Here is a 24,888-nt window from a genome sequence, read left to right on the forward strand (position 1 = left end):
CTCCCCAGCCCTAGGAGGCGCGGTGGGACGAGGGGGCGTTGAGGGCGGACACTCCGGGGGCCGCACCGGCACCTGCACCGGCACCAGCGCCCGCTCCCGCCGCCCGGGGAGCGCGGCACCCACTGCGCATGCGCGCTCTCGCCTCCCGCCTGTTGGGCTATTCCACACTGCTTCTCAGAGGGCAGGGATGGCTTAAAAAAAATTGTAAGCTTGTCCTTCTCTACATCACCTTTAGGTAAATAGCAACGCTTATATCCCTGATGTAGAGATATTTTTTTTTTTATTTCACAATGAGTCTCAGTGCGTGCGGCTGAAAACCAGAGTGGGAAGCGCCCCATGGCATTTTGTCCTCCCCCCCCCTCTTTGCGGATAGGTCGGCCCGGTTCGTCACCTTCTCCGCTCCGGAAAGGGCGGGGTGAGGCTGAGGGTCAGTGCGGGCGTCGGGCCGCTGCCGCTGGAGCCTGCCCGCCCCGCCATGCCGCCGCCGGGCCAGACCCAGCTCCCGGACTGGGACGGCCTGAAGCTCCGCGTGCAGACTCTCATCGCCTCCCACCGCGTCATGATCTTCAGCAAGAGCTACTGCCCCTACTGCAATAAGGTGAGGTGGCGGCGGGGGTGAGGGGGCAGCCGCCGGGGGGTGGGGGGGAGCGCTCGGGGCCGCTTCCCTCGTCTCGCCGCGGGGAGGAGGAGGAAGAGGAGGAGGAGGCAGGCCGGCCTGGCGCGGCCCCGGTGCGAGGCGAGAGACATCTGCCCTGAGGGCACCCGCTCGCACTTGTGGCGGCCCGCCCAGGGCGGGGGGAAGAGGGTTGGGAAGCAGGCGTTGTGGGGATGCTGCTCCTCTGACGGCACCCGTGGCATTTAGAGAACAAAAGTAGCGCTGCCTCCGTGCCGCTGGGGTTAAGCACTAGATGCCACCCTTATAGGGCTTGAAATGAGGTATCGGTTCTCACTGGCGTCCGTGGTAGTTCTTTCCCTTTGCCACATGAGCGGACGGGTGGATGATGTGTGGGAAGTTCCTCACACTGCGCGTGTTCCTCAGTTAAGCAGTTTTTGTATCCGTTAGTTGAAGGTCAGGGTGCTGGTTTTGTTGCTTTCTTACTGAAAGTTTGAGCACCACACTGGTGTTCGACTTGGGAAAAGTTGCGTCACTGGGAAGGAATAAGTGAAGTTTTTGTCTCTTCTTAAATTTGAGGGCGAAGGCTGACTATATATAGTAAGAGTATAAGTTCTAAACACTGGTCATAATTTGTGTTTAAAAAACCCCCACTGTTGATTACCTGTGATGTTTAGAGAAAACTATCTTTCTAGACCTGGTTATGCATTGATATCACAGGGTGACTTTAACTAGTGAGCCAGAGTCATTAAAGAAAAATGGGATCTTCATTAGAATTTTATGACACCAGCACACTATCGTTATAGCCCATACAGACTCGGGGTGTTTGTAGATATTGTGATTCTTGGATGTTTACAAAGAGCATGTTATGAAAAGTTAGCAAAACCTCATAATACCATATTTAATGTGGCCATTGTGGAACAACATAATAGGAACTGTGGGATTGAGTCCTGGTGTTCCTCAGTGGAACTGACAACCAGGAGAACACTCAGAAGCTGTAATCCCTTGTGTAGGTTATGTTTAGTTCCGGTAACTCTTGTGAGGGAGGAGATACTATGACCCAGTTGTAGAAAACTTAAATGAATATATCTTATTTCACTTGCAACTTAATTGAGGTTTTGGGAAAGGAAGCTTCTGTGTATGAGAGTAAAGGCAAAACCAATGCCTTCTCTCCAAGAATGTTTTGGCAGAAAGATAGTATAGCAGAGTAGGCAGCTTCAATCCTTCTAAAATTTGTTTAGTTATCAATTTACTTTAACATAAGTTTTAGCTAATGAAGGGTTGGAGTCTTGCTCAAGTCTAGTCCAGTTGACGAAAATGTTATCTTTTGTTGAGGGCTTTCCATTGAGAAATACTTAATTGTGCCTGTCTGTATTGCTCTGCATGCTTTTAGTGATCGTGATTGCTCAAGTGTTGATATGTATGGCACTCAGTCCAGTGTGTTTGAGATCATACAACAGCATAATGATTTTTTAAACCTTGCAACCTTTTCCTTCATCTGTTTCTGGTATTGCAGTGACGCTAGACTAACACAAGGACCTTAAGGAAGAAATAGACTTGATTGTAGTCCAGTAATTAAATTCCAGATTAATGTTCTTTCCTGCATTTGTTCAGAGCTTCACCATTAGGCAGGATTACTTGCTTCAGAGAAACAATCAGATATGAGGAATATTATCTTTATTGTCTTAGAAAGGGAAAGAATTAATATCTTGAGTAGGAGGTTACTTTCTCATGGCCCTTTCTAGGAGGGAGAGTTGAAAGACCTTATGTGAATATTTGTGAAGGAACAGGTGTTAAACTTGGGGTACAGTGGGAGAAAGAGCTGATTTCTCAAGTAGGCACATTTCCTTTATTTGCTTTCCTGTTTGGAACAGAAGAGAAAGGTAAATAATGAAGAAAACATAGAAAAAATATATATTGCAGAGGGAGAACTAAAAGAAGAAAGCTTATGAGAGAAGGAAGCCACACATGAGACATTAAGTGATAAAACAAGTATCTGCAGCAGTATGAATATTAACAACCCCTCCCACATAAGACTTAGAAAACAGTGAAAGGAATGGGAGAACAGTGGGTAATGCAGCATTCTTGCTAGATAATCTAGTCAGTAGAATTAATGAAGTGGATATAATTTGAAAGTGTAGTTACAGCTTAGGTGCTTAGTCTGTAATCACATAGTTTGGGGTTCTTGAAGACAGACGGGTATGAATAGTGTGCACTGTGTCTGTCTCTTACTGTGGATGTTAACAATGTGCTTTTCGTAGGATTAATTGAAAAACTGATGATGTTTAGCACAAGTGCAGAGAACACTCGTGCTCTGAAAGAACCTAATTTGGGAGGTGGGAAGAATTCTTTATTTCAAATGCAGGTAGCCATGCTGGAAGAAAATTAAGATTGTGCTTTCCTTCAGAAAAGCACTGCAAATAAATTCACTAAATGAATTGAGTAGATTCGGTTCAGTTTAGCTAGTAGCATGTCTAGGCAATTGCATGGTTCTTTTTCTGAAAATGCAATTTATTGTTCTATTGCTTTAGCAAGGCAGTAGTGGTGTTAGAATTACTTCCTTGTCATAACTTGACTGTTCTTTAATTTCTTATCACCCTGAAAAGATTTAATATTAAGATAGAAATGCATAAAGAAAACATATTTTTTAGCATGAAATATTGCCAAGTCTGAACAATTGTGATATGTTTAAATTATTTTTAAGAGCAACAACTATAGTTGCATATAAGTTTCATGTTGTTCTAGTTATATGTTGTGCTATTACTGATTACATTTTATGTCCACAGGGGTTTCTGGTCAATTCAGCTGTAGCTATTACAGAATGTTAGCTGATATGTGAAACAGCAGACCTAGGACATACCATTATTACATTATTGTATGAAGCTTATTTCAAACCTGCTTGGCTATCCTACTGACAGAAAACATCTCCAGGACAGTTTTATAAAGTGTTAGACCAATTTCTCAGTTACAGAGAAATTATCTACTGTTTAATAATACCTGGAAATTTTTCTGGTTTCTCTCATTTTGTGAAATCTGGAAGGGTTTAGTAGGTAGATGGGGCCATTGCATTGGACAGAAAGGAAGTGGCTCTGTTGGTGACCATGCAACCTATCATCCTGCCCCAGACACTTGTTGGAGAAAATACATTTTTAGGATTGGAGTATAAGGGAGGAAATGTCCCAGTATACCCCTGAAGTTTCCAGCACTGTGTGGCTCAGGAATTTCTTGACATGAGTTTGTATCAGTTTTATTGAGTTAAAAGTTTTCAGTTGATCTTTCTTCCATTAGTTGGTCTAATATCTCATTTGGTCTCCTTTTAATTTTGACTTTTGCAATGTCAGGTGGCAGTAAGTTCTCTGGTTTATGTACTGTATAGAGGTTTAATTGTGTTCTGGTAAATGCATTGTTGCTGTTTGCTCCGATGAGTATTTCTCGGAAATCATTTCCTGTTCACCTTATCTAGATATTGCTCATGATTAGTGTATGTTGTCTTTTTATTCCTCCTAATCATGTTCTTTTCCAAAAAAATAGTCTGTTATCTCTTACCTGTATCGAAGATTTCGTAACTGATCATATACTTGTTACTTTTCTTTTTCTTCCATTAGCATAGCACAAATATGATCTATTCATGAGTATAGAGTGCAATAGCTGCTTCTAATTAGGGTGCTGACATTTGATTTTTTTTTTTTTTTTCCTCTACTATATATCCTTAGTTGAGAATAACGGCTGCCTAAATGCTCTGTCCTTTTTTGGGTGTAATCCTTTCTTGTTCTAATGTTCTCTGTTCTGTCCCCCTGCCAGCTGCTGTTGCAATGTTTTAGCAGTTTTTATTTAAAAAAAAAAAAAAAAAACCACAAACAGAAAAAACACTAAGGAAAACTTGCCTGTTACTCTGCTGCTTTGTTGTAAACTAAAACATCAGCCAAGCAGCTAATTTTGTGACTTCCCTCGAGTCTGTTTACACTTCATGGTAGCAATCCCTTTAGGCTTTGTTTTTTAGATCTTTCATGGCATTCAGCTTGGGCTTTGTAACAACAGTTGTGGAGTGGGACGTCTGGAACAGTTCCAGTGCTGTTCCCTTTCAGGCCATAGCCATAGTCATTCCAGTAAGCAAGCCTTAAGGTAGTGGTGAGTTTAGGACAAAAGTTTTTAGGGCCACTGAGATGGTTAGAGGACTGGAGCACAGGATGTGTGAAGAAGGAGCTCAGTTTGTTCAACCTTGAGAAAGCTAAAGAGGGATTTTAGTTGCTGTCCTCAGCTACCAAGTGGGACTAAAACCAGATTCTTCTCAGAGTTGCAGTGAAAGTGCAAGGGCCAATAAATACAAGTTACAGTGAGATATACTCCAATGAGATAAAATGGAAGTTCTTTACTATTGCCTTATAATATCTATTTGCACAGGTAAGTTTGCAAATTATGTCAAAGGAGTAAATATTGCCATATGTAATACTACATGGAGTGTCATGAGATATGGCATTGTCCATCTGGAAGGACAGTTCACAATTTCAGTACTGCCAGTTTAGCAAATAATGTTACCATAAAAATCTTAGTTCTAAAAGGCTATCAGATTTGAATATGGTGATGAATAGTACACTCTGTCCATACAGAGATGATGTTAAAAGAATGTCCAGAACTCTTTTGCGGTGGGGGGGGAAGGAGTCACTAAATTTCAACTAAGTTGTCACTTAAGGTCTTTTTTCTTTTTAAGACTAGGCTTGTGTGTAGAGTTCTTTATTGCTGACTTCTGGATGCATGGAACAAGTTTCTAGGACATGTTCTAGTGATACTGTATCTAAGTTTATTCATGGCAATGCAGGAGAAAAGCAGCCTTTTAATGACCAAGCGTCTTCAGAATGCTTCTCCTGATTAATGGAGAACATCAGCAATTTAAAAGGTTAAAAAAGGTAACTGTTACATTCTGATATTAACTCCCTCAATATTTCACAAGCAAGATGTGACTGATTTAGTGAAACAATGGCAAACAAGTTAGAACCACTCCTGCCTGATCCTGGAGGCTGAGACAGATGTTATTAAATAGCAAACCAAAAATCAGAGCTGGAAAAAAATTCAAGAAATCTGGCCCCCTGCCTCAGGGTAAGAAAAGCTCTAATTCAAACACTTTTGACTTGTACTTTGAAGCCACTCACTGATTATCATCCATGTATGCCGTATGTTCCAGTGTCCTGCTATCAGGAAAAACTTTTCCTAAAGTTTAATCTTAATCTCTTGTTACAGTTCAAGACCATTAATTATTATTCCATCTACCACTGCTTCTCTTATTCCTTGAGATAGTTAATTATTTATTTAAACACAGCTAGTTCTTTCACCATCTTTTCTATGTTAAACCCAACTCATTGACTCCCTACAATAATTGTTCTCTGCGTGTTCCTAAAACTTTTCTGAAGTATAAGAACCAGAAGTGAATGCAGGGCTGGTAGGCGTGAGCTGTCCTAGTGCTAAGTACGCATGGAGATTATTACCTTTTCTGAAGCTGTTTATAATGCACTTTTTTATTTGCATTTACTTGACAATGTTTTGTTTTGCATGTTATCCTCTACTCCTTTTTCCTTTCCTTAGTACCATCACGGAATCTGGCAGCTACTTTACCTCTCTTCTTGATGTTTTTCCATATGGCATTTATTCTCATGATTTTTGGTATCTGTCAAGGTTGGAGAAGTCTGCAGCTAAGCAAATTGTATATAGAAACTTTGTATTAACATAGTGGAAGGTTGCTGTGATGTGGGATGATTAATCTGGGTCTTGTTAAATAGTCTGGTTTTAGGTGAGGAACATGCAAAACGTAGAAGTAATGCCAAACTTTGCCAAAGCCGTGTAGAGCTAGGCCCTCAAAGCATAATAACTGAGACTTAGAAGTTACCTGTATAGGTCCAACAATCAAGTTTTCCGCTCACCTGTGTATCAGATCTTGTGAAACCTTTGCACTGGCATTGTATCTGTTTCTGTTGTAGGTGAAAGAACTCTTCCGCTCTATGCGTGTGGAGTACTATGCTTTGGAACTTGATATAACTGGTAAGTGGAAGAAAGGAAATCTATCACATGCTGTTTAATGTGACTAAAAATGGGTGACTGTGCATGACTCCTTAAGCTGTCTTGAACTAATTATAGGATATATAAAACATTTAAAATCAATTTTAATATATGCAGAAATAAAAGCAATTAGGTTTCAATGTGAATTTTAATGCAGGATGTGTTTTTAATATAACTGAGGGCTTTGACTGTACAAATCATCAACTGATAGAGGATCTGAGATCTGATTCCTCTATGAGGAACTCTGTCTTTTGGGAAAATCCTGTAGTATTTTTCTTCTACCTTAGGTTCTTTTGTGGCTTTAGATGAATTGTTAATGTTTGACATGGTATATGAGTGACCTTCATGTGGAAAGTTGCTGAGTCATTGGGAGGGTAAATTCCAGTGCCTCCGCTGTTGCTATTTGAGTTGTTTTGGTTTTTTTTTAAGGTCCAAGCTGCTTTAGTTTTAGTACACGTGTAGTGCCTTATGCATATATGTACATAATGCATGTAGCTTTCAATGTAGCTTTAAAACCAAATAGTTTCTAGCAGAATTCTTAGTAAACTCTTATTTGCACTGTTGGTAACCTGTTGAATGTGTATTAAATTTTTTCTGTGCAAAACTTAGTTTCCAATGTTTATTTTAAAGTAGTAATGCTTTTTAGAAGTGTTTGTGCCGAAGCAGTGTTTGGGAAAAGTGTATTTACTTATTGATCCATAGCATCTCTTCTTACTTTTTTTTATTTTTTATAAAAGTTGTGATACTGTGAACTAATTATACCTCAAGATGTGCAAAGTACAACGCGCAGTATTTTTTTTTTCTGGAATTATTCCTAATTAATAATGTATTTCCCTTGCAATTGCTCTTATTACTGATACTAAATAGATATGGCCTTGGAGTAGAAAGGTTTTAGTCAGTGATTACTGTAAATTCTCATTCCCCTATTTACTGCTGGACAGCTGTTGGGAGATTCAAATTGAGCCTGTTTGTAGGTGCTAATGATTCAGATGACAGGTAAGGTCAGGCAGTGATAACCTTAAAACTAGGAGGTTTAAGATAGTATGGTGGGTAGAAAAATTTTGAAGGTAGCTTTTAGGGTAAGTAGAAGAGCATGTTCATTCTTCCCATCCCCATATTCTCATAATATAAAGCTGCTGGGCAAAGCTATGTGCACTTACACAGAACGTATCCAAAATCAGACAATTCTCATGAACGAAAAGCTGTTTCTATGATCTCCTGTGATATCTGGAAAATAATTTTTGTGTAGTACCAAGTGTGACACTGTCAGGAAGAGGTTGATAAGAATCCAGGGTGTACAGGGCTAAACTAATGCTATTACTTCAACTTTACTCCATTCTGTATAATTATGGCTTGAAGCACCAATTTTTCCTTGGTATTTAAGCACGCTCTTTTGAGAAGTAGTTTCTGAAGACTTGCCTATATTCAGGAAGTCTACAAATGTGATGTTTATAATAGAATTGCTTTTTTGGCAGGCCTACAGTATGTTGCAGTCCAAACTTTTAATACTTCAGGTTTTTTTAAAAGCTCCCTTCTTGAAAATTTTTCTATAATGTGCCTGTTTCTTCTCTTCTTAGCTGATGGGCCCAGTATTCAGCAAGTGTTAGCAGAGCTAACTAATCAGAGGACAGTGCCTAATGTATTTGTGAATGGAACTCATGTAGGCGGCTGTGATTCAACTTACAAGGTAACTTTTCTTTAAAAATCAGCTGGAAGTAGACAAGACTACTGAGTGAATTTGCTGTTTGGTCATAATTAAATTTTGTGTGACATAATAGACTGGATGATCTAGGTGAGAGAAGGCAATGTCATCCAGGTTTTGGTATACTCAGAAATGTGCGTGATAATGTGATTATTTGTTGACTTTTTTTTTTCCCCTCTCTCTTTTCCAGGCTTATCATGATGGATCGCTGCAGAAACTTCTTGGGGATAGCAAAGCTGCAGAACCGTATGATTATGACCTCATTATTATCGGTGGTGGCTCAGGTGGACTTGCATGTTCCAAGGTATGACATGAAAATTGCATTAAAGAACAGGTTGTATATGAAACTTCTTCAAATCTTAGTCTCTATTAATCACAATAGTATAAACCAGTCTATATTTTGATGAATATTACAGTTCAATTTGTTAATTAACAAATCAGTAGTGGTCTAGTAATGTGCTCACTCAGGGGATCATGGTCTATGTGGACCAGATACTAGCCAGTGTCTATTCAGGTCTTGATCCTAATAATAGGTTTTACATTCCTGGCTAGGGGTAGAACCAAAAGTTTTTTAAGTATCTTCTCTTCATGTGTAGCACACAGTCACTAACGCTTCTAAACGGTAATCTGGAAAACTTAAAGGCTACTCTTGAAGTACCTTTTACTGGTCAGGATTCAGGATCACTAGTCATCTAAAATGAAGTGCTTTCAGCTGTTCTCTCAAGAAACTGGTTTGCTCTTTATTAACTTCTAACTGCTTTTTCAGAAAAGGTAATAGAGATTGTGTTGCTGTTACACATTTAGCATTTGTTCAGAGTGCCTCAGGACCTAAGGTGTGGATTCAGTTTTTGGTTCTACCTGAGAGATTTGAACACACAATTACCACCTCTCAGGCAGGTATCCTACCCATCAGTTTATAGTTTGGGCATGGTGTTTATTTTCTTGACAGCTTTGGTGATTGCTGTATAATACAGTTAAGTGTGCAACTTTCACTAAATAAATATAAAACAGGCAGAAGTTGACAGCTCAATTATTCATTTGTCCAACTGGGCATTTTCAGAATGTTCCAGATGTTTTCTCACAATGCCTTCTGGGACATCAGTTACAAACTTGATGATAATTACCAGACTGTTCAGTGTGGGAGAGGTCAGGTATTCACAGAATACAAGGTAGCTGGCTAAACCTTGTATGAGCCAGGCTTGAAGTAACTATGCAGGAGTAGCTAAACAGATTAGAGACACCTAAAGATTTGATCCAAGCACTTGAAAGATCAAGCAATGGGTAGATTTAGTCAGGTACCTGGTAATTCCTTGGACAGGGTATCATAGGATTGTTCAGGTTGGAATGGACATTAGGAGGGTGTCTAGTCTAAGCTCCTACTCCAAGCAGGATCAACTGTGAGGACAAACAAAATTACGCAGGAACACATCCAGCTGAGTCTTGAAAATAGCTGGGGTGGAGATGGCACAGCCTTTCTGGGAAATGTGTTTCACTGCTTGAGTGTCCTCATGGTGTGGAAGTTCCTTATATCAGGTCTGAAACTCTCGTATTTCAGCTTACAGCCATTGTCTTTTGTCCTTGCACTATTTGCCAGTGTGAAGAGCCTGGTGCAGTCATCTTAATGACCTCTTTATAGTTATTGGGAAGTTGCTGTTTGGTCCCCTCCAAATCCACCATTTCTCTAGGCTGAATGTGTCAAGTTCCTTCACCCTTATCATCGAGTGAGTGCTTCAGCCCCCAGAGCATCTTGGTGGTCCTTCATTGAGCTGTCTCTGGTTAATTAAGGTCACTTTTTTCATTCATGAACATGCTAAGTCATTCCTGCTCTTCTGAGAGAAAAGGAGAGCTAACAGTGTAAGTATTTCTTTGAGTGAGGTAGAAGAGGATCGTAGGCTGATAAACCCATCTTGTGTCCTCTTCAGATCATGGCTTTTGACAGTGTAGGCTGATATGGATGCAGCACTGAACATAAATATCCATTCAGAGTTTGGAAGAAAAAGAATAGTTTTTGAGAGATTTCAATTATTGTCTAATGAAGGAGGTAGAAAAGCCATATATGGTAATGAGACTAACTTGCAAAGGAGCCTTGTACTAGTACTAAGTATATCATGACCTTTCATAAGTGGACAGGCTTTCTTAGTCAGGCAACGGTTCAATAATGCTGACTTGTCTCTCTGTCTTTTATAGGAAGCTGCTGTCTTGGGAAAGAAAGTAATGGTATTAGATTATGTTGTTCCAACACCTCTTGGAACCTCATGGGGTAAGCTTATGTTAACTTGTATTTTGTGATGTTTGAATGCCAGTGATACATACTGAGTTGTTGGGTATTATGGATGTGTATTCTTAGAAGTTGTGGCTGAATTCCTATAATTCTGGAACACAGATAACAATTCCTGGCATGCCTGCTTTTCTGGGCGGTTATTTCTGTTGTGTATTGCTAACTCTCAGTTCTTTGTCAAATCTTGTTCTAGTTCTGTTCACTTTCAGATCATGTCCAGCTAGTGTGTGTGTGCAAGTTTACATTCTCATGTTTGTGGGGGCTTTTTGCCTTTTAGTTCATCTAGTTTTATTTCGTGGACAACTGATCTAGGCTACCTCTAGAACACTATGGCTATATGACTATGCATGCCTCACCTTTCCGTAATTAAAGACAGCTGCTATCTGACCTTATTACTATTGGCAGTTGAGAATGAGTAAGGAGGAACTTAACTGGTCAAGTTCTATTGAATCAAGGTATGAATGTGCTTTCATAGCTAAGATTTCAATCGAATACATATTTCAAATTCCACATAATAAGTGATACTAAACTCTAGGAACTCTGGGCTTTTTGCCTTGCTTACTTGCCAATCTGACTAAAATCTGAAGTATTTAGGGCCTGTGTTTAAGACAACACACTGTACCCTTCTTAGTTCGAGTAACCTCTTAAACTGAATACAAACTTGTAAGCTTAATGTGTTCATTGTATTTTAAATGTCTCACAACAAAAAATTCATGTTACTTGTATGGCTCTAGCAAACATCTCCAACTGCTGGATGGGTGATTATACAAAGCACATGATAGAAAAAGCTTAAATATCCTGTTCATGCATGTAATAACATGGTTCTTTCCATCTTAGGACTTGGTGGGACATGTGTAAATGTAGGTTGCATTCCTAAGAAGCTAATGCATCAAGCAGCACTTCTGGGTCAGGCACTCAAGGATTCAAGGAAATATGGGTGGCAGTATGAAGAACAAGGTTAGTAAGAACACAGAGGACAGACCAAGGCAGTGTACAGATGAGACTGAGTTTAAGATCATTCTTGCACTTTGGACTTCACAAACTATAGGCAGAGTTCAGTAGTTTTCTTAAGTGAATCGGAAGCTGTTCTCCTTGAGTCATAGGAACGTTTAAGATTGAAAGCTAATTGTGTTTTGTTCTCTATATTATCTAAATTAAATGAAAGAACTTCTAGAATAGGTTTATTTCAGATAGGAACAAGTCAGGTAAATATTAATGTAGTAGAACAAGACTTTAGTATGTATCCTCATTACTGATGATGATGTTTTCATAGCATGATGTACAGTGAATAAGACTTAAGTTTTTCTTTAACGGTTTATTGCACTTTGATTTCTTTAAATATGAAATTAACATCTTGTTTCAGTTAAACACAACTGGGAGATCATGGTAGAAGCAATTCAAAACTACATTGGTTCTTTAAACTGGGGTTATCGAGTGTCCTTAAGAGAGAAGTCTGTGACATATCTCAATTCTTATGGAGAATTCATTGAACCACACAAAATTAAGGTATGTGCTGTGTTTAAAACATTTAGTTGGGAGGGAAAACTCATGTTCTAAACCTGCATTTTAAAATACAACAAGGAAAAGGCTTCATATTGACATTGCCAACTGAAGTTAAAAACTCATTTGTGAAATAAGTTATTGATTCAAATTATGATTGTATTTTAGTACATGCCTCAATGTTTGTATACCTAGTAACTCTTACATAAGAGTACTGTGGATATCTGTAAACTTATGTCTTGCATGAATAAAGTTGTCTCAGTTGTTAACTTCATGACTGAGGTCAGCAGCCTGAGTGGGGAGAGGGGGAAAGAAAAGCTTTAGCTGTATGATTTTGCCACCCGGAAACTCTTTATACTAAAGCATAAAAGCTATTGAAATTAAATTCAGGCTAAGCACTTGCATAACAGTGCTGCTAGAACCTTATGCTGTATCAGCATAAGAATTAAACTGTCAGTTTTGCAAGACAAAACATGTGCTGGCAATCTTGCCGTAAGTGACAGTATTGTAGCAAGGTTAACTTAGAAATGCACATTGAAGACAACTGATTCAGTGGGTGTAATTGTCTGTTTTCAATATGAGTTTATGAAGCCAGAACTACATGTGTTTCAAACCAAGAGACCAGCACTGAAAAGATAGTAGTATGCTCAATTTACCTCATCTACTAACTGTTCTAGTGTCCAGGTATGCAGGTCATCTACTTCAGTGTCCTTAGTCTATAAATGAAGTAGAACAGAAAGACTTTCAAGAGGAGGCTAGACTAGATGACCTCCTGAGATCCCTTCCAACTTGAATTACCTGATGACTCAGTTTCCCTCCATCTGTGTTGGAAAGTAATTTAAGAGCAAGAATGAAGGTTGGATTTTGAGATGCATTGACAAGATGAAATTTCCCAACACCAAGGGCCTCTAGGGGTCTAATTAGTTTGAATTCATTCAAAGTTGGGTCTTAGGCCCTCTGAAATCATGTAACTACTTTTTTTTTTTTTTTAAGAAGTGCTCTAAGGTAAAAAAGCCTGATAGTTTGTGATTTAAACCTATTCTTCAGTGACCTACATGGCTTCTCTAAATGCACTAGTTCTTGTTTGAAATTGCTTGTTCTTGATTCTTAAACATATCTACAATATTTAATGAGAGGATTACATAGTTTTTAAAAGTCAACTTAAAAACTGTTCCTATGATAGACTTTCTTAACTATTTCTGTGTAAACAGGCGACTAATAGAAAAGGACAAGTAACCTATCATACAGCAGAGACTTTTGTCCTGGCAACAGGAGAAAGGCCTAGATATCTGGGTATCCCTGGAGATAAAGAATACTGTATTACAAGGTGAGATGAAAAGGCATAATAGACTGAACTTTGATCTAGTGCTTGCAAAGACAAACAACCTTGTCTTGAAAGAACCTTGTAACTTATACTTCTTTTCTTTTTAGTGATGACCTCTTCTCCTTGCCTTACTGCCCTGGCAAAACTCTAGTTGTGGGTGCTTCCTATGTGGCTCTAGAGTGTGCAGGATTTCTTGCTGGTCTAGGTCTAGATGTCACAGTGATGGTGCGTTCCATACTCCTTCGGGGCTTTGACCAAGAAATGGCAGAAAAAGTAGGTGCTCACATGGAATCACATGGCGTAAAGTTCATCAGGAAGTTTGTACCTGTTCAGGCAAGTGCTTTCTTAAGGTTTCTTCTCTTCGTGCAAAATTACTTTAAACAGCACATGTAGAATGCATGTGCTGTCTGGGAAGGCTTTGGCTGTACAGCAATAAATGTTTTATGAGATTAACCTTTTTTTACTGCTGAATGATAGATTAGTAGGTCAAGGTTTGAAGTGACAGTGTAAGTGAGCTCTGTGCTGCTAATGGTCATTCTAAGTTTACAAATATTTATGCAGGTTGAACAGCTGGAGGAAGGCACGCCTGGAAGACTGAAAGTGACAGCAAATTCTACTGAGGGACCAGAAATCTTTGAAGAGGAATATAACACTGTAAGTGTTTCTGGATTGGAAATAACTGAATATAGCAGCACATGAAGATGTGTTAAAATACTTTAAAAGTGGTTCAGAAGAAAAGTAAAAGGGAGTTCACTTGAAAAATTGTTCACGTAAATTACAGGCAGAAAAAAACACATGAAAATTCAATATTCATCTTCAGTTGAGTCCTGGCAGCAGAATGGGTGATACTTTACATGGCTGGAATTTAGTTCATATGAACAGTGTTATTGCTTCTAATTTTGTTCTGATATTGATGTTTTGCTGTTTGTGCAACTTGTTTCAGAGATGCAACATGGAGGAGCCTGAACTGTTGGTGGCTCTTCCAAAAAATTTTTTGAGAAGTTACTTCAATCACGTTTCACAGGTTTTTTTCCAGAAAAAGACCAAAGGAAGTGTTATGCTGATTGCACTTTTCTTGCATAAAACTACTGCATTTAATTTTGGGGTTTTTTTAGGTTTTGATAGCTGTTGGTCGTGATGCATGTACCAGAAGTATTGGTTTAGAGACAATTGGTGTCAAAATCAACGAGAAGTGAGTATTCCTTAACTTGCTTAAACCACTGAATGCGATTTTGATTTTTATTTTCTTTTTTACCTCTGACAATACCTAATGGTACTGATGCTTTTTTTTTGATCCTCATTCTTATACCTGGCAATTATGTGAACCTTTAAAACCTTTTCTCTCCTGGGTTTGAGTAGTCATCCATTAACTCCATTTCTTTAATAAGTATTTTCTAAAAGAACTATTCTGAGTTAAACACAGCATCCAACAAGTAGGTATTAAGGAATAGATTTAATGTATGTGCCTAATTTACTTAGAAACTGCAGTTTAATATTCTGTTAAACATTTTATTCAGATCATGTGACAAGTTAATCTAGGGATTTAAAGAGGCAGCAAACTACTCGCTTCCTACCAATTTAACTTTTTTCTTATTTCTCCCTGGTGTCAATGCAAAACTGGTGCAGAGGAGGCAGGAGGATTATATTGTTCAGGCAAAAGAAAAATTAATATCAGGTTGCAGCAGCTAACAACTTATTAAGCCAAATCACTTAAACATGTGAGTGATATTGCAGTTCTCTCCCCATGGGGGAAAATGTACATTGCAAACTATAATAATTGAGTAAAAGATCGTAAGTCCCAAGGTGTCTGAGTAGCTTCATCGTCATCAGACCCACACTGTTGCTGGGGTCAAAGCTGGTCCACTGAATACTGACTTCAGCCATGAGTCAGAGGTGATTGATGCTCTAAAGAGTTTGCAGTTGAAGTAAAAAAGGCATAAGCATATTTAATAATGTGCCCAGTAGTTAAAATAACATCTTTATAGCAGAACTTCTGCTCTGGTTTTTGCTGAGCCCTGAGGAAGGTTGTGACACTGAACTCTATTATCTTTTCTGTTTGTTTTAAAGGAATGGGAAAGTACCTGTAAATGATGAGGAACAAACCAATGTGCCTTATGTTTATGCTGTTGGAGATATACTGGATGGAAAGCTTGAACTCACTCCAGTTGCCATTCAAGCAGGGAAACTGCTAGCCCGCAGGCTTTATGATGGTAGTTCCACAAAGGTAAAGCTATAAGAATACAACTTCAACTTATTTCTATGCTTTTTACCTCAAAATTGCAATAACATGAGTTGGTTTGTCCATTTGACTCTGGGTAGTGCAAGTGTTTTGTAAAAAAAAGTGCTAATACAACTTTTCCTGTTATATACTGTATAGAACTTGCATAGTCTAAATATAAATTTTATTTTATTTTTTTTCAGTGTGACTATATCAATGTACCAACGACAGTGTTTACTCCTTTAGAGTATGGCTGCTGTGGGTTAGCTGAAGAAAGAGCCATAGAAGAATACGGAAAGCAAAACTTGGAGGTCAGAGCACTCAGGACTTAGTTAACTTGTAGCTTGAGAATGTTTTTCTTGGGCCTTGCTGCTTTACACTCAAGGCATAGTGTTAAAACAAGATTAAAAGGTCAGCTGGATAGGTCTTTGATCATGGAAGTGTTGTCATCTGGCTAACAAGGTACTGGACTCAGAAATCCAGGACCAGACTTGATAACGTTAGAATTGCCTGTAGCTATTTGCATGCTGCTGAGAAACATTTGACTTCAGAAAGCCAAACTCAGGTTGTAAAACTGTAGTTGTTTGTTTTCTGTTGTTGTTGTGAATTAAAGACTGAATTAAAGGCTGAAGTATACCAAACTCCTGGGGCGAGCTGACTATTTTCTGCTTGTTCACTGTACTTGGGAATTAATTTCTTCCTGACCTTTTCTATGGCTATAGTAGTATCAGGCATATCTTCTCTGTTTTATGGTAATTTCTGGCTTCTGCACTTCTCTGAAGAGTTTCATTAAAGCTGTTTGCATGCCTTGTGTTTAACTCCTTACGTCTTTCAAATACACTTGGCATTATTTAGCTTCTGCTAACTGTTGCAGAATAGGTTTAAACTTATAGTAAATAGATGTTCATTTTGTACTACCGAAGCACTTATCTTTCTGAAAGTGCAATCTTAAAATGCTGGGTCTTTTAGCTTTTGCTGTTTTAATCAATTATTTAAATCAAGGGCACATGGTTTGAGTCAAGTCTTCCTCTACTGGCTTTTGGAGGACAGACTGCTTGGGCCAGCGGGAACAAAAGTCACTGTCTTGTCTAGTGTATGTTATGAAAATCTAATGGGTTAATTGTCTTTATAAATAGGTGGTTTGACATTAAAAATTAGGACTATGTCTAACTGAGTTCATCAAATTCTAATACTCTTTTTCTTTTCATACTCCCAGGTTTATCACACTTTATTCTGGCCACTTGAATGGACAATACCAGGCAGAGATAACAATACTTGTTATGCAAAGATTATCTGCAGTAAACATGACAATGTAAGTATCAAGCTGGAGTGGATATGCTGAGTGTATTCTTGAAATGTCTCTTTAGATCAGTCAGAAGACTAGTATCTCTTACTTGGCCTGCTTGATGCCAGCTCTACTCACTCTGTTAACATAAGTATTTGTTCGAAGAGGTCTAATCAATTTGGAGAGAGCTGGTTGTTTTGGCTTGGGTTTTTTTGGTATAACAGGTGTTTGAGCACGTGGTAGCTTTATACTTCATGAAAATTCCATCCTGAGTTCCTACTTAAGGATAGATTTGTGAAGAATTCACCAGGGCTTTTCTTCCAAGTGGGTTTTGGGTAACTGTACTATCCAGTGTCTTGCTTTAGATTTCTGGCCTGTGTGGTTTTTGCCCTTTGCAAAGTGCAGTGTTTTGCATGTTTAGTAGAAACTTGGAAAACATGTGTTTGATCCTAGAAAAACTGATGGGAAATGGCAATTTTTAGTGATCAGTTGGTTCTTGTTGCAAATAATGTCAGTGCTGTCCAGTATTTTTCCCCAAAACTATCAGGGAGAACAGACAAACAAAGGAAGATAATTTTTTTTTTTTTTTGGTGTTTAAAATTACTTTGGAGGGAATGAATAATATGATGAAATAGCATGGCTTTTAAGCTAAGAGGAAGTAAGCTTACTCTTTTCCTTATTAGCCCACCTAACCCTTTTTCAACCCTTCAGAAAGGCTTGAAGTTCTGCTTTTATTTAAGCCTTATTGGAAATAATTCAAATGAAAAGAACACAATGGAAGAAAAGGGACTTTATCTAGATTTCTATGTGAATGGTTTATTCCTAGGATGCTGGAGGAGAATGTGAGGTAAATACTTTAGATAAATCACTTGTATTATGAGGAATTTGTATCCTGTCTTGTAAATCATGGCCAGCCCTAGGCTAGAACATCTCTAGAGGTATAGGAACATCCTGGGGAAATGTTTTAAAACATTGTTTGCATCCCTCTTGATAAACCAATTAATGAAACAAATTGAAACAAGCTACACCCATTTTTAACTTGTTTTTATAGCCTACTACCATCACTCTAGATCTTGCTATGGAGACAGCTTGCTCAAAATTCGAGCCTATAATGTTTTAATTTTCTTTCTTGTTAACTGCTTGGGGAGGAAGGGAACAGCCAGTGAAGCTCTTAATATCAGATTTTTGACAGTGTAGACAGGTCCTCTATCTGACCTAATATCAATGTAAAAAAATTATTTTAAATCTGAACATACTAAACATACTCTGTATCAAATCATAAAGACAGCTGACAAAATCTGGTTAGTGTTAAGCAGTATCTTTGAATTAGTGCTGTGCAATGATTTTAACTCATTAATTTTAAAACTTGTTTAATTCTGCTGTAATAGACTGAAAAAAAACTGCAGAACTTTCTTCAGAGTATTTCATTTTTTGTTAAAGCCTCTGATACTGACTTGCTTAACATACTTTCTGTGTAGTGGAAACTACATACTAGAGCTTTTGTTAAACTTTACCTAGTACTAACTCCTGTTTTGCTCTCATTTGTCTTAAAGAATCGTGTGATAGGATTTCATGTTCTTGGACCAAATGCTGGTGAAGTTACCCAGGGTTTTGCTGCTGCAATAAAATGTGGTCTCACGAAAGAATTACTTGATGAAACAATCGGTATCCATCCAACCTGTGCAGAGGTAAGGGAGAGGAGAAGGCAGAGCTTGGTTTAAGTCCTGCATTTGAAAATGCTTACCTAGATGTAAGGAAATAATACTACATTGTATTTTATAAGATTTATTTAGTAGTTGCTTAAGTTCTAACTGTAAGATACTGACACGTGATAGAAAATGTGTTAGTTGTCCACTGCAACTTATTTTCTGTTGTAACAGTTCAAAGAATTCTAGTATTGCTACTTTACAAGGAGACCAATAGCCATGTAGATGGTAGTACAGAGCAACAGTAAATAAGATGTTATTTTGGTGTCTTACAGGTGTTCACTACAATGGATATTACAAAATCTTCAGGACAAGACATCACCCAGAGGGGCTGCTGAGGTTAAACCTGCTGTTTTACATGTTTTCATGTTGTGCACTCTTGTTTCTGTGGAAGCCCTAATACATCCAACTGCTTTGCAGCAGAATAAACATTTGCATCAGTACCACTGTATGTACTGCAGCTGGGAGTGGTGCCTTTGTGAGGCTTCCTCAGTAAACTGTGTTGCAAATGGAAACAGTAATACAGCAGGGAAATCTTGAACTGTAAATCCTGACTTTGCTTGGAATCAGCACTACTGTGCTTTTTTGACGTTCTGGCTCGGAACCTTTTTGTGAGGTGAGCTATGACTGATGTCTGCCATGCAAGGTTGGGAGATTTCTTCGTCTGGTCAGATGACTGAACTCCTCCTGAAGGAAATTCTTAAGTTGCACAAATTAAAGCTAACGCTTCTAGGCTCCAGTATCTTGTACAAATGTCTGAGATAGAGGACAAATACATAATTGAACAATTCTTGCCAACAGTTTAGCATTGACTGATTTATCTTTTTTGATGCATTTTGTTTTACTTAATTGTATATTCAGTTGAGGCAAGATGGCACAAATAGGGTGCTATGTTGAGCAGTGCAGTTCAAACACTGGTCTCCCACCTCAACCAGTCTAAAACTTCGGAGTACTCCAAGATGTTGTTCACATTGATAGTTGTTTGACCTCAGGTGACATTATGTCTTTAAGATAAAAATTTCAGTTGTAGGCATCTTGTGTGTCAGGGTTGAAAAGCATAAGTGCAAGACCTTGTCAGTTTGCTCTTGCTGTTTATGACTATATTTGGTACTCATAGTCTCAAATCTGGTTTCCGATCTGTAATGTAAAACATCACAGAACTCAGAACTGTAAGGCTGTACTCTTATGCGGAGTATTGGAGTCTTGGAGGAGAAGGGTCTGAGTGTAATCTGTCCCACCAATATAGCAGGTGCCTGCCCATGATGGTAGTAAGTGTTGTATAGAATTTATCTGAAGCATGTGTTGCAGCAGAGAGCGATGACTTGGTGTGCTATCATGCTTTGTGTAGTGTTGTGTACAGTCAGTACTCGGAAGCTTTCTTCCACCACGAGCATTCTGCTCTGGGGCAATTGTGCTTGCATTTGGCTCTTAGTTTTGTCCAATGAGATGTTTTGAAAGACTATTCTGAACATTGTATGATAGTAAATGAACTTTTTAACTATTTAATCTATGATGTACCATGAAATTTGAAGTTCAATAAACAATGCATACAACACTTTGGTGTCTTACCTCATGGTTTATGTTACTGAATGCTTGAAATTTTATTGTGCTTCAATTATATTGTTTATCACATGCAATACTGAAACCTCTATAGACTTGTGCGTGCTGTAATCTTTCAAATGGAGAAACAATTTGTCTTGCCATATCTGGGAGCTTGCTCAAGAAATCTAACATGCTTCTATTTCTGTATGCAGAATTCTCTATGTTCAAACCAAGAGAAAAATTTTATACAACTTCTGTACAGTCAAGAAGTTCCTAAATAGGTATGTTGTAGTGTTTAACTGCAACATAGCTGAAAGATGTTCAATAGAATCTAGCTAGAGTGTTAGCAGCAAATCTTGCTGGTGTTCAAATTTAGTAATTCTTGGAGGTTTTGGGATTTTGCTCTGGGTGCCTAGTAGTACTGCAAAATATTTTCGTTTGACAATGGGGACACTTGCTGAGCTTCTGGTGTTGCTTTGCTGCAGAGCTGCAGGGAGTTACTTGTTCTGGTCTTCTATAGAAATATTCAATTAGAGCCACCTGCTTGCTATCACTTCTGCAGCAGTGACCTTAAGAATGACACTGCCAAAACATTGCATGCCTGAAAGTTTGCCTCTTAATAGGTCAGATAACTTAATAAAGTTAACAAATGTAATAGTTTGAAGTAAAGTAGGCGTAACAGTAGTGTAGAAGTGACCTTAATCTCTAAATTAAGTAGATGAACCAGAGACTCATCTGAGCTGTTTTAAAAAATCAGGGGAGATTAGGGTAGACAGCAGGTAATATGTTACAGGCTTTGCACAATTTAAACAGCTGAAATGAGATTTATTAAAGAAGCATTCAGAAGGCTTTATAGCATGAGAAATGGACTAGTAATGGCAAAGTTTACCTTGTGTAGCCATGTTGTAGAGGGAAGTGAAGAAGGAAACAAGTCAATGAATGATCACTTCCTGAATTTACTATTAGTAAGCACTAATTGAGTTTTATTTCAAATTCAGATTTGATTTGCAGGTTCAAGTTAATTGAGCAGTAATTACCACTTGTGTATCTGTAACAGTGCACTAACTGTGGATGTTCCTTATGTCAAACTTGTCTAGGCTGTCATCTTTTTCTAAGTGATACTTTACAAGCACTGAGCACTATATACAGTTAGCCTTTTAAGCTTTAAACTCTCCAGTTAAAATACACAAGAAGTAGTTAATAGCAAAAGCAGTATTTTAAGTGAACATGTTGCTTGTGTTTCAGTAGGCTCGCATGTAAATTAAAAGGTGTCATGACAGGACATAGTTAAAAGCCAAAAATTTAAGCTTGACAGTAGTGTTGGAGAAAAGGGTAGAATCTGAGAAGTAAAAACTTGTACAAGACAACTAAATACCCCTGAATATAGAGTCTGACCTTGTTTTTCCTGTCTCTTTTGTTGGGTCCGTGACTGAGTTAAATAGAATGGCTTTCTGCTTCAGTCTTTTCTAAAGTATCTTTTCTTAAGTATTCTGTGTCTGGAGTCTGGCTGTTACGTGACTAAATGCTCAAGTTGTCGGTTCTCCCTATTACTGGGGCTGTATTGTGTCCCATTCTGAAAGCCCTCTTTTGCCCAGTACCTTTCAAGTTTGTTGTATCGTAGTAATGCATTATTAATAAAACTGAAAATAAATTTTAAAAAATAGCAGTTTCAGTCTAGTGGCCAGATGTAGGGAGAATTTCCTAATGTAGTTCTGAAAAGGCTTTGAGACAGCTTTTGCCTGTTTCATTACATTGTAATTTCTACAGATTCTACTGGTCTACCCTCTGACAAGAACCTTGCAGGGAACAATGTACGTTTTGGGGCAATGAGGTGTAACAGCTGGGTTTGTTACCTTGATAAAAGAACGGTGAGAGACAGACATCAGTTTACACAAGCTGATTAAATGATCCTCTGTAGGCCCCGTAACTGGAAGTAGTAAGCTACTAGCACTTTGTATGTATTTATTTGCTTGAGTGACAAGAGTAGACCCTTAAAACCACAGGGAGACTCTTTGTTAAGCTATGTAAGTAGCATTTAAGTTAATACCTGCATATGTTTGTCTTCAGTTTTCAAACTTTGATGGAAACAGCTAGTGCAGGTCTAACTGTGTTTAGAATGCTCTGAAACAATGTTCCCTCTAGCTAACAAGGAACAGATGCCTTGTCCTGAAACTCATTTGCTCCAAATCATCAGTGAATTTGGGTAGTACAGGCATCGGGCAGTAGCATTAAAGGTAAAATGGTCTGGTTACGTTTATGTTGTCATAAGTGTTCACCAAGTTCTGAAGGGGTGTTCTGTGCCCTTAAAATACCTGATACTCATCATGTAATACCAGGAACTTTTTATAGGCTGCAGTTGAAAATGCTTACTCAATCTGCTCTTAGCTGAAGCAATGTTTTATCTAGATCACTGATAATTATGGCACTTTATCTAGACTGTAGCTCTTGAAACCGTGGAAACAGCAAAGCTGCGTGGTTTTTTTAACTTCCTGGTAAAATTTATCTTTTCCAGGTCTAGGAGTGGTTATGATTATAGCTATTGTAAATGTGGAAGACACTTAATCATCAAATTAGTAGATGGCTTTCCACATAGCATGAATTTTAATTATATTTGGAGCACTGTAATTTGTCTTGAGTAACATGATCAGCTGGTTGGCCTGTGCAAGAAAGCTGTGGGGGCAAGTCAGAGACAAAAGGGGGAGCTGAATATTCTGCAATAAGCCTTGAAATGCCAGAATAAGACATGAAAGACTTTTCCTGTATAACTGTACTTTTTAAAACTTCAAATTCTCACTATTCCCCTTGGAGTGGCTTTTGACAGAGACTTGAAGTGTTTACCCTTCTTCAACACATCTCAAATACTGGAAGAAAAGAAAACTGAAATTTTTTTTTTTTTTTAAGCTCTAAACTGGAGTTCTTACTTGTTTAAATCTTGCACTCGTCAAGCGTCCCCCGAATACTGGCAAGGGAGAAATTCCTGGATGTGCCTTAGAAGGGGTGGGAACGGCAAAGGAAGGAAAGGTCAAGTGTTTTAACTAAAAGGAAGCAGTGGATCTAATGAAGCAAACCACTTTTTTGTGGGCTTGCATCACTATATAATCTAATCTCAAATTTGTAACTCAAGGAAATGAAGAGAGAGGTTAAGAACTCCTAAATGACCTTTTGTTTTTAATTGACTGTATACAGTGAGTGTGCGTTATGTGACTGTGTGGTTGAGTATCTTCACCTCCATTAAGGTATATGAGCTCACAATTTGGAGCCGAGTTGTACATGTACAGTTTCCAGTGCTGTTGCTAAATATAACAACCATCCTTTAAGATAATTTCTTGGCATGGTAAAAACAAGAGCAGTCCTGTGCTCAAAAGTGTTATAATGACAAGATGTTTGGGAAGCAGCACTGACTACCTGTTAACTAGAAGGCATGATAGAAAATACTATTTGTTTTGCAGAGCCAGTGTCACTGGTCTGCTGGTTACTTGTACTTCCTTTTGGACCAGCAAATACGACTTTTATGTTTGTGTGTGCATTGTGCCTGCTCTGCAAGGGGAGAAGTCAAATTACCAAAACCAACTGTATGTGTCTGCAGCAAATATATCTAGATAGTGAAGAAAAGAACAACTGGCTTACCTAAAGATTCAAGTAGAGGTAGCAGAGTTTGGAGTCTTCTGAGCTATAGTAATTTCTGCTAGCTTTTCTTTAACTTGCCACTCTTAGAATGCTTACAGTCCAAACATTATGGTGGTGAAAATCTAAAAAGTTTAGCTTTGATTTCTAAATAGAAAAAGTTCTCTTTTTTTTTTTAAAAAAAGGCAATTTTTGAAGGATTTAATTTGTAATAAACAAGGTCTTTAAACTTTGTTTTGTCTGCTGAAAGGACAAAAGTGCTATTTCTGTAGTTAACTTGGTTAAAAGTGACATGCTACAGTCCTATTTTTTTCTCAAAGACAAGATGGGGGGGGGGGAGGTTGGGGGGGTGTGTCTGTATGTACAATGTCCTATAAGGAATTCTGTCTTCAAAGAAATTCACTTTGTCTCCCTTTCCCACTACACCCTGCTGAGTCCCCTGCTACGATTGATTTGACTTGCCTGTTTCTGCTTTGAGCAGTGTGCCTGCTAACTGTAGGTACATGTAAGCTGTAACTAAGTGGACTGAGAACAGAGGTTTTGTGAGCCTGAGTGGGCAAGAAACTCCCTCTAAGTAGTACTTACACTGTTGCTGTTTGCTTTTAACAGAGGCTGATAGTTGTGGATAGATGCTGGCATGGTTCACCACCTTGCCTTGTAAAAATGTCACTGTTGGAAACCTGACACTAACTTCCTTGCGTAATCTTCCCTCTGACAGGCTCTAACTTGGGGCTTGTGTACCGTGTGGGTGGAGGGCAATTTAGAGCGTGGGTGGAGGGCAATTTAGAGCGTGGATGGAGTCTGAACTATTGCAGATGGTGCTTGAGTAGAAGTCGTGGGCTGGCGTTGTGCATTGTCAGGGGAGGGAACCCATGCTGGCAGAAGTTGGGCAAAAGAGGAAAGAATTGTTGGGGGTGGGAAGGATTGGATTCACCTGGAATTTTTCACCTATCTCTCTTCCTTTTCTCCCTCACATCAAGCAGGAAGAAAAATCCTGGTAGAGCCTTTACCACTGTGTGCTGAGGCTGTATCAGCCAGGTTTGTTGCC

General features: G+C 38.6%; 1 protein-coding gene across 1 annotated transcript; it reads left to right on the forward strand.

The window, feature by feature from the left end:
• The first annotated feature begins 395 nt into the window (after positions 1-395).
• Positions 396-20,229, forward strand: TXNRD3 (thioredoxin reductase 3). The gene is made up of 16 exons (XM_032994927.2): positions 396-598; positions 6,583-6,643; positions 8,239-8,348; positions 8,554-8,667; positions 10,551-10,623; positions 11,479-11,598; positions 12,005-12,147; positions 13,353-13,468; positions 13,573-13,798; positions 14,027-14,119; positions 14,581-14,657; positions 15,533-15,689; positions 15,887-15,994; positions 16,900-16,995; positions 18,522-18,656; positions 18,950-20,229. Exons 1-16 carry the CDS (start codon positions 476-478, stop codon positions 19,010-19,012), a joined length of 1,815 nt encoding a protein of 604 aa, XP_032850818.2. The 5' UTR covers positions 396-475; the 3' UTR covers positions 19,013-20,229.
• Positions 20,230-24,888: the final 4,659 nt, after the last annotated feature.

Source organism: Tyto alba, unplaced genomic scaffold (assembly GCF_018691265.1).
Source record: "Tyto alba isolate M040663 unplaced genomic scaffold, T.alba_DEE_v4.0 Super-Scaffold_3, whole genome shotgun sequence".
In the NCBI taxonomy this organism is placed as follows: domain Eukaryota; kingdom Metazoa; phylum Chordata; class Aves; order Strigiformes; family Tytonidae; genus Tyto; species Tyto alba.